At 42.0% G+C, this 18,620-nt stretch overlaps 1 protein-coding gene across 1 annotated transcript in view; it reads right to left on the bottom strand.

Moving 5' to 3' along the window:
• LOC124802623 (N6-adenosine-methyltransferase catalytic subunit) overlaps positions 1 to 18,620 on the bottom strand; it is a 68,690-nt gene that overhangs the window by 28,728 nt on the left and 21,342 nt on the right. The window contains exon 5 of the mRNA XM_047263512.1: positions 8,598 to 8,841. Coding sequence (XP_047119468.1) covers positions 8,598 to 8,841 — 244 coding nt within the window. The remainder of the gene's footprint in view (positions 1 to 8,597; positions 8,842 to 18,620) is intronic.

Below are 18,620 nucleotides of genomic sequence, written 5' to 3'. Positions count from 1 at the left end.
CTCCAGATGTGTCCAATCAACCAGTCCCCTTTTTCTAGTCAAGTTGCACCGCAAATTTCTTTTTTCCCCAATTCAATAATACCAACATGAAAGGATAGATGCTACTCATCACACAAAGGAGGTTTTGAATAGTAAACAGGCACAATGAAAAGACTGCTAGATATTATTCAGCTACTAAGCCCTTTGTCAGATTTAGACAACACACACACACACACACACACACACACACACACACACACACACACACACACACACACACACACACGGCCACCATCTCCTCCAGGCACTAACGCCTGACTGTGACTGCATCCGAGATGAGCAGCTGTCTTTGCTGGGATGGGTGGTGGGGATACAAAAGAAGCATGGTGGAATGGCTGGTGGGGATACAAAAGAGGCATGGGATGGGGAGGGGGAGGGGCAGCAGAGTATGGGTGGTGGAAGATTTCAGTGCTGCCTGTTGGAGCAAGCAGGGATGTGGTAGGGATAGGATAGTGGGCTGCTAGATACAGCATTGGGAGGCTGTGCTGTAGGGGGTTGAGATTTTTTTTTTTTTTTGCAGGGGGGGGGGAGGCAAGGTAGACAGGAGACAAGTAGACAATGGGAAAGGCTTATGCAAGTGTACTGGCGGGACGGAAAGTATGTGTACAGCAGGTGTGGGATCAGTGGAGGGAATAGGCAAATGGAAGACGGGCACTAGCAAAATTTGAGGCTAGGGAGCTTACGTGAATGAAGACTATGTTGTATGGAGAGTTTCCATCTGCAGGTCAGAAAAAAACTAGTGTTGGTGGGAAGAATCCAGATGGCACATCCTAATTTTCCCCAATTTGATTCATTTGTTATTTGTTTTACCAGCTGATCTTCATTCTTCTATAGCACAACATTTCAAAACATTCAATTCTCATCTTGTCTGAAATGCTTACTGTCCATATTTCACTTCCATACATGGTTTCACAACTATGACTTATGAAACTGGTGTACTATGCATACCTGTCAGCATCTGCCTTCTTTAGAATTGGAATTATTATGTTCTTCTTGAAGTCTGACGATATCTCACATGTCCCACATATCTTGCATTCCACATGGAATGGTTTTGGCATGACTGTCTCTCCCAAGGATCCCAAAAAATCTGTTAAAATATTGTCATACAGGGGACTTGTTTCCTCGTAGGTCTTTCAGTGCTCTGTCAAATTCTTCTTGCAGTATCAAATTTCCCATCTTCTCATCTTCACCTACTTCCTCTTCTCTTTCGACAATATTGTCTTCCAAGTTGGTTTACCATATACAGATCATCTACATATTCCTTCCATCTTTCAGCTTATCCATCTTTGCTTAGTACTAGCTAGGCATCTGAGCTCTTGATGTACATACAGTTGCTTGTCACTTCTCTAAAGATCTCATTAATTTCACTATTGGTGGCATCTATTTTTTTCTCCTGGTTATAACAACTAAAACAATCAATTATTGATAAAATTATTTAATGGATAGATAAAAAATCCAAGCAGTGGCAGAACACACACACACACAAAACTGTTGTTATTGGCAAGCTTTTGGAGCCAATGGCTTCTTCTTCAGACATAAGGGTTGAAGGGGAAGGGTGAAGGAAAAGGACTGGAGAGGTCTAGGAAGAGGGGTAGATTTTGGAAAAGTCAACCAGAAATGTAGGTCAGGGGAGACTTACTGTACGGGATGAGAAGGAAAGACGGCCTGCGGTTCTGTGTGACTTTCCCAAAATCTACCCTTTTCCCTAGACCAGATCTTTTCCTTCACCCTTCATCCTTCCCCTTCAACCCTTCTGCCTAAAGAAGGAGCCACTGGCTCCGAAAGCTTGCCAATCACAACTGTATTTTATGTGTGTGCTCTGCTGCTGCTTGGTGAGTAGATTTTTTATTTCTCCTAGTTATGTACGCTTCTACAGCCTTGCATTTGTTCTAGCCATTCTGTATTTTCTGCCAATCTCGCTTTTAGGCATCTGTAATCCATTTCACCTGCTTCGTTTTTACATTTTCTTCTTTCATGAATGAAATTCAATGTCTCCTACATTATTTCCAAGAGGCCTTGTCTTTTTACCTTTGTGATCCTCCTCTGACTTCCCTATTTCATCTCTCAATGATATGCAATTGTCTTCTATTGTATTCATTTCCCCTGTTTCACTCCAACTTTGCCTAACGCTTCCTCTGAACTCTCAATAACCTCTGGTTCCTTTGATATATCCACATCCCACCTCCTTAACTTCCTACCTCTCGGCAGTGTCTTCAGTTTTAATCTGCAGTTCACAACCAATAAATTATGATTAGGTCCAAATCTGTCTTAAAGCTTGAAATCTGGTTTCAAAATCTCTGTCTTATTATGAAGCCAATATAAAATTTTGAGTGTCCCCAGGTCGCTCACATGTATGAAACCTTCTTTCATGATCCTTACACCAAGTGTTAGCAATGATTAAATTATGCTCTGTGCACAACTCTACCAGATGGCTCTCTCTTTCATTTCTTTTCCCAGTCCATTTTATCTTACTGTTTTTCCTTCTGTTCCTTTTTCTACTATTGAATTCCAGTCACGCACCATTATTAAAAGTTTTGTCTCCCTGAACTGGCTGCACAATTTTCTTTATCTTGTTACAAATTCTTTCAGTCTCTTCGTCATCTGCAATGCTGACCTGACCTGAAGTCCTGTTCTTGCAGGTACAGCACTTCACTAATTCCCACCACATCTAACTTCAACCTATCCATTTTAAATTCTCAAACCGAACTATCCTATTAATAACATTCTACACTCCAACTCTCAGAATTCCAGTTTGGTTTTTCCTGATGACATCCTCCTGAGTAGTTCCTGATCTGGGAATTCACAGGAGGGACTATTTCACTTCCGGAATATTTTACCCAAGAGGAAGCCATCATCATTTAACTATACAGTAGAGCTGCATGTCCTTTGGAAAAATAAAAGTTCTAGTTTCTCTTTGTTTTCAGCCATTCACAGTACCTGCGCAACAATGCCATATTGGCTAATGTTAGAAGGTCAGATCAGCCAATCGTCCAGAATGTTAACCATGCAATAACTGGAAAGGCAGCTGTCCTGTAGTATCCTGGTCTGACAATTTGGACGGCACACCGGAAGGCATGGACGTAGCCTACAGCTGCTAGGCGGCACCCCTATAACATGCGAGCACTGCTGTCATCACCCCAGCTCTGCGACCGAGCTAAGCCTGTCATGCCAACCTACTGGCACTCACAGGGGCCCTATAAAGCTGACAGAAGTCAGTCGTGTTCTGACTTTGCTCTGGTATCATATGTTGTATCCATCGTTGTTCAGTTCCAGATCCTGCCATGTTTAGGGTCTCGATATGGTTCAGTCTTCGGACTAGGTGTTCTGTTGTATCCATCCATAGCTATTGTTGTCATCTTCATTGTTGTCCACAGCTGTTGTCTTTCTGTGGTTTTGGTGACTCACCGTCTATCTTCTCGTCTGGTTGGCCTGCGGCTCCGAGCTGTGTCGGATTCAAATTACTAGAATTGGCAACGAGGTAAAAGGTTCACGGTGCACATGGACATGAAACTTGTACAGCCCCTGGAACAGCAACAACAGCTGCTCCTGCAGCAGAAATTGCAACAGTACTTCCATCAGCAAACTGACATTTTGTGTCAGTAAATTCAGCTGCTGTCAGACTGATTACAGGTACACAATGTGTCTCGACTATGGTCACCTCCCAGGCGGAGTCCGGCCCACTCGTATTTCCACCATTTAACAATACCAAGGAGGATCGGGACATGTACACTGCAGCTCAGACAGCACTTTACCGCTTTTCGGGTCTCTGATAACACTCTCCAATGGTTGTTCTTCCTTTCTTGGGCTTCCCTGGAGACATTTTGCTTACTTAGAAAGTTGGCTCCTCTTTCAAACTCGGTTGCACTCACTTTCATGGAAATGTTTTCGTTGTTGTTGACCTATTATTCACAATAGTTGCAAGTTGTTGCATTGTGCCTTGAGTTCCATCAGTACCAAAAGCACGGCGACCAGTCTTATCACTCGTAGGTGACTGATTTACAAGGTTTGAGTTGTCGTTGTGATTTTACCTGTGCCAGCATGTCTTGCAAAACCTTATATTTCGATTCCCTGATCCATGACATAATGGTCCAATTGGCTCCCGATCCGGTAGTTGTGCATTGCTAATGGCATCAAACACCTATGTAGCCCTCCATTCCACCCCTCCTCCAATGGTGAAGCAGAATGGATGCTACGCACATTTAAGCAACAAATGTTGAAGGCCACAGGTGCATCTACCACAATGGCAGAACTCACAATATTCCTGAGCACATATCGGTCCAACCCTGTCCTCGACTGCAGCCCAGCAGAACATGGTCGACAGCCACATACCCGCCTCCATCTCCTGGCACCCCAGACCTGACATGCTGGACGGTACCTGTTTGGGCACGCTCCTGAGGGGCAAAACCCTCATGGATGCCAGCTACGGTAGTGGCCACTGATGAGCAGTGTCTTACAACAGATGATACCCAAAAGGTTTGGAGTATCGGCAATTGAACCATCTCTGTCCCCGCCTCCAGCCTAATCCTCCACCAGTGGGTCACTCTGAGTTGGAGTCGCTGCCCTCGCCTCATGAGTGCCATTTGCACTCCTGGAACTGTCTGTAGCTCCCCTAGGCACAGGTATGGCGGTCGAGAAGTTACCACAGCCTCTGTCTGCTCCACAGTCACCCCCCACTCTGTAGTTCCCCAGTGCAGTGCCCTATGTCCCGTGCTCCTTCTCATAGCTGGTGGCCTCCACTGACAGGACAGCACCTGTTCACCTCCCAAAACATCGGCCCGGGCGCTTCAGGCCTTATGCGCCCATTTCGAGGGGGAGGGACAGCCTGCCACAAGGCAGAGACATAGATGACAACCGCTAGGTTGAGCCCCTTTAACCTGCGAGCACTGCTGTTGCCATCACAGTGCTGTGCGCTGGCTACATCCACTGTGCCGGCCTATTGGCACTCACAGCGGCCCTACAAAGCTGGCAACGAAGGGGCTCAGAAGTCAGTTGTGTTCCAACTGCGCTCCGGTATCACATGTCGTATCCATCATTGCTGGGTTCCTGATCTTGATACGTCTAGGATCTCGATATGGTTCACTCTTCAGTCTCTCCATTCTGTTGTATCTGTCCATAACTGTCGTTTTTGTCCATAGTTGTTTCTTTCTGTGGTTTTGGCGACCCACCATCAACACTCTTGGCCGGTCAGCCTGCATGTACGAGTCGTGTTAGATTCCAGTTACTAGATATCCCTCTTTAGGATCCATGCATTATTCTGGCTTGTCCACAGAAAACCCTCCATTGTGGTTGCATCTGTGGTAAGGCTACCTATATTGTTGAGGCATGCATGCCATCCCACATCAGCAAGGCCATGGTCACAGAGGGGTCACTTATTATAAATCACAAATAGGAAGTAAATGTAGTGGTAAAAAAGTGTAAGAAGCTCAAGGTTCCTGAAGAGGGCTTCTGCAAGATATTTAGTTATTAACTAAACATAATATTCTTTCTGTTTTCTAACCTTAGTGCATGCCCAGACATGAAATGGACCACAGACGTAAATGCTTTATCCTATTTATTTTTTTAACATATGGCAGAAGTTAGCCACACTATGCCCAGCACATGTCTCTTCCCCCATTCTGCCATTCCTTGTTCATCCCTCTTCATACTGCATGTCCACTATTTAGTAACTCTCCAGTTATGGCCTGCACTTCTCTTCTATTCACTCCTTGGAGGCCATACATGGTTCCTCTTCTTCGTTCGTGTTGGTCTACAGGTTATATCCCCATGAATATTAGTAGGAAATCTACTGGTGGTTTTCCATAAGCTGCCATCAATAGTAAGAGTATTTTCTCCTGCATTCATATCAGAATCTTTACTGGTCATTCTTGCTTCAGTTTATTTGGACAAACAATGGCTCTGAATGAAACTATAGCCATTAGGGTTGCCTAATGATACCACCTCACTGTGTCAGGTGGCACCCAATAGTAAACTGCAGTGATACTAACTGTCTTACGCATGATTTTTGAGGTCAATTGAGAGACTGCTTTTATGTGCTCAATAATCATCAGACTCCATTGTCCAGATAGAAATCAAGATACTAATTTTGCCTTTTGATTGACATTTTATTTTGCCTGGTGGTCAGATTCTGTGCCTAGACATTTATCACTCAGAAGTGTACAATTTGTTTTATTTATTTCCATTTGCAGTTTGTTGTGCAAGCACCAGCTCTGCACTAGAGCTAAAAATCCATTTTTTTTTCCTGGCTGTTCTCCTGAATCTTTGATAGATCTTTTACCCCTACTGACTCTAGTCAGCTCTAAATGGGTATGTAACCGCAATAAGAATAGCTTTTCTTGTAATTTAGGGTATTCAAAAGGCTAATTGGTTGGCATGATTTTACTTTAGTTTGTCATGAATGTCTTGAGCCAAAACTGACCACACGGAGATGTTCTGTATTGTCTGGGTCAACACAGCATTCCCTGTTGCCTCGAAATGTGCAATTCTGTTGAATTCTCCTGTGCCTTTATTTACTGGCTTTGAATTTCACCTCTACAACATCTTCCTGGTTTCCAAGTAGAGGAAGTTCATAGATTTCACCTGAGTCGTCAGTTCTTCATTTGATGGCGTAGTTTAATGCAATCTTAAAATACATTTTGTGCTTTGTATAAGGCTTGCACTTCACTACAAAAATTGGAAATTGCCTCTAGAGCTTGTAACCTAATTTCATTCCTCAGAAGCTCTTAGTGAACATTTTCACAGTTATAAATCCAAGTGGTACAGTTAGCAAAGGTCAAACAGTATTATGTTATCATCACTCATAGTGACCTCCTCTAATACTTGCCATTCTCAGATGCACTGAACTTCAATTTTAGTGGCCAACGTCTACATTCATTGTTTCTTCTGCTTTCCCATTATGTACAATGTAGAAACAAGTTTGACCCACCTATTGTTCAGTCACCCTGCTTTCATGGTATGGATATTACTTTGGCATCAAGAACAATGACATGATATCTACAATAGTGACAACCTGTCTCTGACTTAAATATGGGGTTATCTCATGCTGGTATGGAAAGGTGCATGTCGGCAAGCCAGTACCTCTGTAGGTCCTGCAGGCTCACTGCATACCTTACTTAGTTTTGTGACTGTAATGTCCCTTTCTAAACAGCAATGGCAGTCACTATTCTGGATACTGTAATTACTATCTGAACTCGGCTGGGCTTCGCTGCTGACCACTTCCGATATGTTCTTCTTGGTTGCACATTACATCCATGTCCAAATCTTCCACCCTTTTCTATACTTCTGTCATTGAAATGGCACTTTGTAATGCATTTATTTTCACAACCTTTACCAACTTGCCATCCATCAAAACTGCCTAGAGTATACAACAGTGAATGTCTCAAGTGAATGAAAATGCAACCTACCGTAACATTTTCCCAAATCTCAATATACTTCCTCCACATTCTGAGATTCCTATTGACTGAAAACTGAGGTCAAAAAGTTATCTGAGATTTGGTGGTAAATTATTGAGATGAAGATGTATACGGTGATTGTCTCTGGTACTGGAACACTAATGCCCACCCCTTGAGATGCACAAACCAGACAACATTGTTAAGCCACACAACATTTAATTTCTTCAAGTTTGGATAATCTCACATTCTACAATTCCCTGTACCTCTCTAAAAGATCTTTTTAAGTCACTAGGCTTCTTTATGTCTGATTAATGGTACCTGTGGGTTGTCACAGTATATTTGCTGTATGTGATGTTATTTACATAGAGGTGTCCCTCTACATTATTCTTTTCTTTTCTACCCATATCTGAATTAGATCTACATCTACATGACTACTCCGCAACTGACACTTTAATGCCTAGCAGAGGGTTCATCAAACCACCTTCAAGTTACTTTTCTATCATTCCACTCTCGAACTATGTGCAGAAAAAACGAACACTTCAATGTTTTGATGTGAGTGCTGGTGTGCCAACAAAATATTTTCACATTTCGATGCAGCTTCTTCTTTATTTGATGATCTGAGAATACATGCTGTTGTGTTCTCTGAAGTGAATTTTGTTGCGAGTATTGGTGTTCACTTTGCTCTCTCGCTTCTATTTTTTGAATTTTAGCTACTGCATTTTGTGACTTCTGGATCAAGTGAACCTGGTGAAGCATAAAATTTGTTGAAAAATGTAAGGAAAGTGTTCTTTTCTTCTGAAAAATACATAAAAAGCTCTTATGACCACAGAGATGTTTACACATACAGCTCCATCAGTATCTCAGCATCTTCACAAATAAATGGGGTTAACTTGAAAGCTTAGAAAACCACTGATGAGAGAGAGTATTTGACTCCACCAATAAATGAAATGTTGATTAAATATATTATATAAAAAGTGGTAGCTTATCTTATTTGCTGTGTTGCTAGCTTTCAACCTCTTGCCAGGACCCTCATAAATTACAGCAACTGCTTTCACAAATTGAAGTATGGCTGAATTGAAGAATTTTGCAAAGTTTGTAGTAGATGCTGAAACATGTTCACAGACATTACAGATCACATGTGTTAATGACACATTACTACTTTTAGCATACCATAATATCAGCAGCCTTCGGATCCTTATCTCTGTCAGAGGCTGCAGTCTTTACAGCCTTGGGTGCAGGCTCTCCTTCAAGTTCCCCCTCACATTTGCGCTTTCGACTCACTTCCTCTGTTGGTTGCTCTAATGTTCGTGCTTTTTCTTCTCCTTCTAGCTCATTTACCATGGCCACAAGCTTGGTGTGCTCTGCAGAAACAACATCTAGTGCTGGTTTGCCATCTTTGCTGTTCTCTTTCACGCTGTCAACAAATAATGTATACATCATAATATGGTTTAAAAAGTAAGCAGGGGTAAAAGGTCCACTAATAAATTCAGGCAGAAAAACTTCATATATTTTAATGACATGATTTCATGATCTGTTTTTCGTATTCTGTATCAGAATGAAAAATGTCTGCACGATTTTATTTTCTGGATACCACAGTGGAATAATTCTTCATTTCCATGAACTCTCCTTAATTGTGCATACAGACAGGTAACAGTTTTTAAAGCCTGTTATTGCACTGCATAGAAAAACGGTATGTGATTGTTATGTAAAAAGTGTAATCATGGCAAACTTATACTAAAAAATGAATCCCCATATTTTTTAGCTAATGAAATCACACAAGCTACAGTAAAACGTAACAATTTCTAAACCTAAACTCAAGTGTTTTGCTATGTACACAAAAGCTGTTGTCTGCAAGTTCCAGAAACAAAACTCAATACTTGCTAATACGAGTATTACCATATCTGTCTAAACCTCTTCATTGTAATTTATGACACTTTCGGTTATCTTTGGAATGTGTGAAAGCAGTCTTGTAAAATATTGCCAGGTTCTTTCTCCAGTTATCTTCGAAGCTAAGCACACATTCTAACTGCAATGATGTTACTACGTCTGCTCCCCCTCCCCCCACCCCCTCCCTGGTTTCTAATGTCTCTATTCAAGAGATCTCAACGAAAAGAAGTACTACATCAGTTACGTATTATTATTTATTCTTACACTGCACATAATGAGAACAGAGTATACACAGAAAGGCATATTCAATTGTTAGACATTGAAACCTTTAGCATTGTATAACATCCCATGTTACTGCAAAAAAATCAACACAGCTGAATGAGAATATTTGTTAAGTTCACAATCGAGGGAAATGTGATATCTGAGCTTGTTTGAAAATTAAAGAAGGTAGATTGTTTCATGTCCCACTGATGGTAAGCTTATTAACTATTAAGCACAAGTTCAGACTTGGGAAGGATGAGGAAGGAAATTGGCCATGCCCTTTTTAAAGGAACTATCCTACCATCCACCTTAATCTAGGGGAATGAATCTTGACATCTGAGTAAATCTAGGAAGGAACACAAAGTCTTAACACCACAAAGAAAACGAACCACAGATAAGCAAAACATGCGACCAATGCATGTGATTGACAATGGAGCACATAGAATTGGTGGGGCTATGGCTTGGTCCGTGAGCGTTGAAATTGGAATTAGAACTGCAGGCCAAGTCTATTATTGCCAGCAGGTAAACACTTGCTCAATGGCTCTGCCTCATGTTACACTTTATGCATGCCACCCATGGCAGTGTTCTGTGCTATTCTGGTGCCATACCCACACCAGCTCCTCTGCATCCATGTCAACCGCTGGTGACAGTACTAAATGACTCCCCAAAAAAAGGCCACATAGGACCAAAAATGGCCCGGTTTGTGCCATGACCTCTAGTGCAAAAACCGCACAGGTGCGAGATTCCCTGATTGGACTGACAATCCAAGGAGACAATGTCAACACAGCTTGCCCTGCAGGACGGGTGGTAGACTGCAAAGGCTGGGGTAATAGCTGGCCTGCTGACATGGACACAGGTAAGGACTCGGCCACTGGTGAGTGGGGAAAGAGAGAGCACTGGTTCAAATTTCATGGACACTGCAGTGGAATGCACAGGAACCATCCCACAGATGCCCTATTCCCTGGTCGAAGGCAGGACAGCGGAGGGTGCAATGAATACAGCAACATCATGCACACTGCCGTTACGGGGAGCCTTCCATTGGAACAACTTCACGACTGATCCCGATGCCCAAATGGCTTGGAGACGATGGTGTTGAAGATCCAACAGGTTGCAGATGCAACTGATTAGAATTATAGTTCAGCTGCACTTGGCCAACATCCACTACAAACAACTGCCATACTTTGTGGCCCACCATTACACCAGGCATCCACCCCTGCTGCTGGCCAAGACATCAGGACAAACAGCAGTGATGTGAGAAAAACATGGCAAGTGGTGATGGTCCAAGGCAAGTGAGTTGGAGTGCAAGAATTCTAAGAGACTCTCCACTTGGTACCTATGCAGACGCTCTGTCTGACTACACCTTATTAACTGGCATCACCTGGTACAAAACCAGCAAACTTGATAGGGCATCACTGTATGACAAGGCAAACACAGATTTTTTTATATGGGTCTTGAACATAAGCACAAAGTGCTCTACCTCCAAGTTAGACAGTGGGTGAAATGGGGTGATAGATACTTGATACCACTGCAAATGCAAAAGTCTTCAAATTTCCATGACAAAAGGTGCCAGTTGTTGTCAGATATGAGGATCTGGAGGAGGGAGGCTTGATATCAAAAATGGCTGACAATATGCAAACAGTTGCTGTTGACATTGTGGAGCATGTTTGGGGATATATGGGAACTCTGACAAGGCATCAAGAATGCTCTAGAATTCGCCAAGGAAAAACTGATGGGGTGCTACAGCTTCGTTTTGTGCACAGGCTATGCAAGCCTGCACAAGGTGTCTAACATTGTGATCAGTCTCTGCCCAGCAGGCATGACAATGTATCAGAGCCTTCATACGCATCATAACCCACCGCAACAAATGAAGCAGCTGGAATATGTGAGGGTGCAACACTGGAGGGACAACAACTGAACAGTTTTGCTCTTCCATGGCAAGCATGAGGACCCCTTGGACAATACCAAATCAAAAACGTATGCCACAGTGAATACACTCCCGAAAGAGTGCACTCAGGTCACCCCACATGGACAACTGAAACGATTTTCCCATGGTTGCCATGACATCCTGCGCCATCTAAGGAAAATGCAGCAAGGTCTGCTGTACGGCATCATCCAAGGCAAAAAACAGGGCCTACTGTTGGTTGAATTCTGCATTTGGTCCTGCTGAGAATTGCAATAGTGCATCTGCATTTGCATGCTGTGTGGTGCACCAGTATCGAATGTCATAAGGATAATTACTGAGGGAAAGCGCCAACCTCTGCAGTCAGTGGGCAGTCCTACCCGGTAGTTTGGAATGAGGGCTGAATAATTAAATTAGAGACTTGTGGTTGGTTATCAGTAGGATTTTTGCCCCATGTGACAGCCACTGCCTCCTTTTCTCTCGCGTGAACATGGAAAGCTGCTCTGATGTGTAAGCAATGGGCTGTTTGGTGCTATATGTGTTCCAATGTGACAGAACTGCACCAATGCCACACAGAGTCATGTCATTGGCCAAGATCAATGGTTTACCTTGTGTAAAAGAAGCCAAACTGGGTGTGAAGCACAAACACTGCTTCAGGGAGTGACAAGTCCATTGACAAAGTACAGACCAGACAAATACGAACCCTTCTTGGCGAAGCCAGTTAAGAGGATGGCAGATGTGTATGGCCTGGGGAATGAACTTATCAATATGGAATCCTGCCCAAAAAGAACTCTAACTCCTTCAGTTTCTTGGGCACTGGCAGGTTGGTGGTAGCTCTGAAGTGATGACTTGTACGGACGAGGCCATTTTTGCAGAGCACACAACACAAAAGATGCACCTTTGGGGAAAAAAAATCTACATTTTTCTAATTTACAATGAAGGCCGTTCTCCAGAAAGTGTTGGAAAACCATCTGCAGATTCCACAAATGCTCCTTGCACATGGACCTCGTGACCAAGCTGACATCAAGGTATTTCAGGCAAAAAGAAATGTGCTGAATCAATTGTTCCACATAATATTCCAAAACGCAAGCGATTAAACTGATGAAAGCCCAACTAGGGTGTTGTGCACTGAGAAACTTCAAGAAGAGGGATCCCATCCAGGGAAAATCGCAATTATGCATCATGCAAGTCGATGCGCGAGGAATACTGGCCCCCTAACAAATTCATCAACTCCTCTGGCTACAGAATGGGATACGAGTCCATGACAAATTGCCCATTTATCAACTGTTTAAAATCGCCACAAATGCACACCACTGAATCACCAGCAGAAGGTTGACCCACTGACTCAATGAAATAGGAGGAACAATGCCAAGGTCCTGCCAATGTTGCAACTTGACCTTGACCTTATCACGGACGGGGAAGGGAATGGGGTGGCTGGACAAAATTTAGGTATTGCAGACACTCGAGGGAAATATGTCACTCAAATTTTTTGTCCAATTCAAGATATTCTAAAACAACTAGTTATACAACTCTAGTAAAGAGCCCAAATCTTGGAGGGGACTGACAGACGCTAAACATACTTTGTCAACTATCTGGAAGCCAAAAACAAAAAAAGACATCTAACTCACAAATATTTTCAGCCTATGGTGAATTTACTGAATTTACCACTCAGAATGTAAGTTGCCATTCCACTTTCTTATAGTGCGCAGAAAATAGTCCCCTCAAAGGAATACATTGTTTTCTATGAGAAACAACTTGAGTTAGTGGCTAACGCAATGCAGGGCAGCCCAAGAGCAGGTAAATATTTAAGATAATTAGGCTGAATGACAATCCCATGTCTATCTGAAACTCAATCTGTCATCCATACACTAACATTGAGAGCAGAATATGCTGGACCGACACTTGTGGGATGTCAGAGATAGCATTCAAATCCACAGAAAACACTGGGGCCTCCAGTGACCATACATGGCCTTTACATGCAGACAATCATGTCAAACATGCACCAAATGACAATCAGGGAAGGGTTGCTGGGAGCAGAAGGAGAGTGATACAAGGAATCTGAAAAATGTCGTGAGTGGGGATTACAAGAGAAAACATTAATAGGGCCTTTTTTTGCAGATAGTTAATGTATCAGTATGTGGTGTCTGGTCTTTCAGACACATATTAGGCGGAGGTGGTGGTGGGGGGGGGGGGGGGGGGGAAGGAAAGGTAAGGGAAGGAATTGTTGATGACAGTTGCATCAGGACTCTATACAGAATCAGTGGTGACAAGTGAAAATGTGTGCTGGCCTTCGAAAAGCACAGACTCCATGCACTCAGATAACTGATTCATCTCAATGGGCCATGAATCCACCTCTTCAGCGCAGATGCACAAATATGTTTACCTCCCACAGGAATATGAAAGTAGTGAGCATGGAGGACATGGACAGAGACTGCAGATAGGTAGCACTCAGTGGGAGTGTGGGTCAGCCGGAAATAGCCCACAGAACTGTGATAAACACTGTGTCCAAATGCTGCAGTAGTTAACGCAACTGCCAAATAAGCAGGAGTCCCATGCAACTGATATCAATGATTCCTTCCCTTCCCTTTCTCCTCCATCCACCTCCAATTCACACAATTTAATATAGTTTAATTTTGTATTGGAACACGTTTTCACTAGAAGCTGCAGTTTTCAAGTTATTCAAGAGAAATGTGCAAAAGTGTTCTTTAAATGCACCCACACTCTCACATTCACCTCTCACTAATCAGGATTTTTAGTATGTTGTTCTTAGCACTTCCTCCCACAACTGTACAAAAATTTGTAACTACATAAATTATTTCCTGATTCAACTTTTTTGGCTTCATTTTGGGGGCTATTATTACACCACTGACTTAGTCATGCTTGTACAAATTGTAAAAATAATGTGACTCTTCAAGCTTGTGTAAATGATGTTTGTGTAAATTTTATCTCACAAGTTTGTGAATTTTAACAGCGTAAAATTACTAATTAAATAATTTTGTTTGTGTGGCATCCTTACAACAAAACTACTGTGCTCATAGGAGTTACAGCAAGATTGAATTGTAAAGGAAATTAGTGTATGCATTAAATTTTTTAATGTTAGTAAAATAGCCGACTAAGCTGGCGATGTGACAGCCCAGTCAATGAAGACCAAAAAGAGGTGAATGTGGAAACAATTTGTGTAGTCACAAATTTTTGTACAGCAGCAGGTGGGAGTGTCACTTACAACATACTAAAATCTAGCCCAGTGTAGGGAGATTGTGGAGGTGCATTTGAAAGTAGGTTTGGCACAGTTTTCTCCAATAACTCAAGAACTGCAGCCTCTGATCAAAATTTACTCCAGTGCAAGATTTAACTACATTAAATTTCCTACAAGAAAATGTCATATTCATTCCTTCTGTAGGACAAATACTTTGTGGACAGACAGTGAATGAATACTGACAATTATGCACACTGTGCCATGTGCTATAGCTTAGGTGTTTTTTTTTGTTTTTTTTGGCCAATTTGTGATAATTTCCAGATTTGATAGACCACTAATGTCCTGTATCAATCTGTTTATCTCAACTTTCTCTACACCATTGTGGTATATTGTAAACAATTATTGTTTACACCCTGTAAACTGTTGAGACACATCCTGTAACATAAAAATTTCTCTCTACAATGCACAGTTTTTTTACTTTTAGAATCTTCAATGCTTCATATACTAATGGTTAACATTAACTTTCTCAAAAACAATGTTGCCTTGTTATATGGTTATGGATGCAGGCAAGGGGTCCTACAGCCTTCATCATGTGACCAAACAGAATAATTAATTCTAGTTAGAGACTGTTTTTAATTTTATGTTTGTAAGTGATATTTTCACTATTTCATAACTTAGTACATACACACTCCATAATGCTCAAGAAAAGCCTGTTTACTTACAGAATTTCCAACAACTTCAAGATGAGATCTACATGAAATGCTCTGTCACAGGTATGTAAAATAATATGTTCACAAGGTTAAAATGCAGTTTCCATATGGGAATGCAAACTTTCTACACGAATTTCGAAGATGAAGTCTTCTTGGGTTATCAGCCAGTTCAATGTGTCATTCTGTGGCTACGTTTGGAGAAATTTCCTACTCTTCATCTTCAGGCGAAGGGTTGGGGTCATGTCCAGTTCGTTCCTTTATAGGTGCTGGAGTGCAAGCTCCTCTGCCTCGTTTGGAATGGTTAGGCGAATAACAGGATTCCCCTCACCCATTTGCCACACCCCTTCTGGAGGTGTGTGATTGGCCTAGCCATTGCAGACAAGGCAGAGGAACCTGTGGTTCACCATCTATAAAGATACAAACTGGACATGAACCCGACACTTCTCCTGCAAATTATTAGCAGGAAACTTGTCGAAATGTAGCTGCAGAATGTCACCTTCACTCAACTGATAACCTGAGAAGACTTCATCAACGTATTTTTCCTTTATTTGCTGAAGCTATATAGTGATATATACAATGCAAGAAACCAGTGCCACCTATGCCATCATATTTATAGGGTGTTATTACATAATATCATGCTGTCTCCTCATAGCTTATATCAGGTGTGTATTAAACATATAACTTTGTTTACGTTGTTGTGTGCCTTTCAAAACAAGACTTATTTTGCAACATGATTTGCAACCTACTAGTGAAAAATAAAATAAATAAAAAAAAAACTTCAAGTGGGCTACAAAACTTGAAGCTGCCACCTGGCATCTGCTTCACTGTCAGTAACATACTATGTCCTTTACCTCAGCTATTGATTCTTTGAGTAAAAAATTACACTGAACCTACGAAACATCTGATATAACATGTGTGGTACAATTCAGTTGTCTTTGTGCTCTCTCTCCCATTTTTGAAGCTATCCTTGCCTTTCACCATTATCACAGCCACTCTCACCATCATCATTAATTTCATATTCCTTCTGCTATCTCTTGTGGCCTAGTTTATTCATTTTTTTCCCCTCGGTGGATTCGAAACCAGTACACACTGTACTTACTATCTTTGGAAGTCTTCTTAAGCAGGGAACCCACTGGAGTGGGTTAGCATGGTACAAGGCATGCATATAGCTTACAACCTGAGATGGAATACACACTGTCTAATGGAGCAGTGTCTATTTGACTGACATGACATAACAGGTGTTGGGATATACACAGGCTGCAGATGTTCTCGTACTGCTTTTGACGTTTCAGCTACAATTATTCGAATGGCAGCGTGTCCTCAGAAAAAAAGGGTAGTGAGGTACATATTCAACTCTTCAAGCACCTTAAGGCTGAGTTCATACAAGCGGATTGTTGGTGGAACATCAGCTTCAGTAAAGCTTTGAGAAACTCCTAAATTTAAAGTTTTGACGAGTTTTGAGAAACACCTACATTTCTCTTATTGCTGACATGTTGCATTGTGCTTCTTCTGATGCAGTCTGGTAAACAGACAAATTCAATTGCAATTATGACAGGATCTGATAACTAGGTATTGTAACATGCAGCTAAGGCCAAGACAGGTCATATAATTGCAAAAATTCAAAATAATGTGATTTCAGAAGTATTCCCAACATGTCTGATCAATGGTTGGGCAGCGGGGAACATGTCTAATATACTCAATATGTTAGTAAAAACAGTTGCTGAACATTATGTCTCATGGTCTAGTGGCTAGTGTCACTAGGTCCAGGTTTCGATTCCCAGCCAGGTTGGGAATTTTCTCCACCCAGGGACTGAGCGTTTTGTGTTGTCCTCATCATTTCATTATCATTCAGGTAAGTGGTAAGACTGGACTGTGTAAGAATTGGGAATTTGTACAGGCATTGATAACAGTGCAGTTGAGTGCCCACAAACCAAACATCATCATCATTGTCATCATCATCGTCATGAACATTACATGAATGAAACTGTTAGTGCAGACAAGGAAAATTGATGCATATAGTTTACCACCAGTAAAATGTTCCTACCAAAGCACAAAAAATATAACTATGATCCCGTTTATTTGTCTCCCACAAGTCCAACTCCTCATCCAAGTCATGGGAGATGGGCAACGGCATGAAGCAGGGGATTGCCTGTAGGAGTGAGGTACAGTGGGGACTGTGCGTGCCCCGGGACTGCTACAGCAGTTATGAAGGTCCAACAGGAACCCAGAAAAGTGACAGCTAACGGGGCTCTGGTGAAGCTACGATAGGCCCTGCAAGCCAGTAGTGGATTATGATTTCTGCTTTCAAAAATAGAACGGGCCTTGGAAAGGACGGGTTTAATCGACAACTAACTGGCTATAAAGAAGGACTAGGATTTGGAACATTAAATATACGAACACTGACCAGAAAAGTGGAGGAGATGGTAGACATGATGGAAAGAAGGAAGTTAGAGCTATTGGAGTTAGTTGAAACAAGATGGAAAGGAGAGGGAAGGAGAGAACTGAGGAAAGGCTACCAACTGTACTGGAGTGGAAATGAGGAGGGAAGGAGAAGTGGAGTGGGAATAGTAGTAAGAGATGGATTAAAAGAGGAAGTGAAGAGAATACGTGATAAGATGATGAAGATCAAAATATCACTCAAGGGGACAACCAAAGAGGCAATACAAGTGAATGTGCCACAGGTGGGTTGCGCTTCTGAGGAGAAGCAAAAGTTTGAAGAGGAAATGCAGAAGCAGATGGGGAGGAAGAATGTGATAGTAATGGGGGATTTAAACTCACACGTTGGAAGAGAAAGACAAGGCTGCAAAATGAGGAAGGCGAAAGACTATTGGAGTTATGTCAAAGGAATGGCTTGCTGGTTGGGAACTCTTGGTTCAGAAAAACAGTGAGTCACAAGATTACCTGGTACAGTCAAGACTTAAAGACAAAGTCGATAGTTGACTACTTACAGTATGATAGTGAGATGAATAGGAACATCTCTGACATTAAGGTAATACCATCAGAGGCCTTGGATAGCGAACACCGTTTGCTGCTAATGAACCTGAGAGGGTCTAAGAATAATAAAGGGACAGAAAACCAGAAACGACATACAAGGGTATGGAAGTTGAAGGAGGAAGAAAGCAGGCTACAGTACCTACAAGTAGTAAAGGAAAGCATCCCAAAGGATGAACCAAAAATGGTAGAAGAGGAATGGGGTAGATTCAAGGGAACATTAGTAAGTGCAGTGGAAGCAATATGTG

The sequence above is a fragment of the Schistocerca piceifrons genome, chromosome 6, assembly GCF_021461385.2.
Source record: "Schistocerca piceifrons isolate TAMUIC-IGC-003096 chromosome 6, iqSchPice1.1, whole genome shotgun sequence".
In the NCBI taxonomy this organism is placed as follows: Eukaryota; Metazoa; Arthropoda; class Insecta; order Orthoptera; family Acrididae; genus Schistocerca; species Schistocerca piceifrons.
This window is presented reverse-complemented; position numbering and strand designations above follow the sequence as displayed.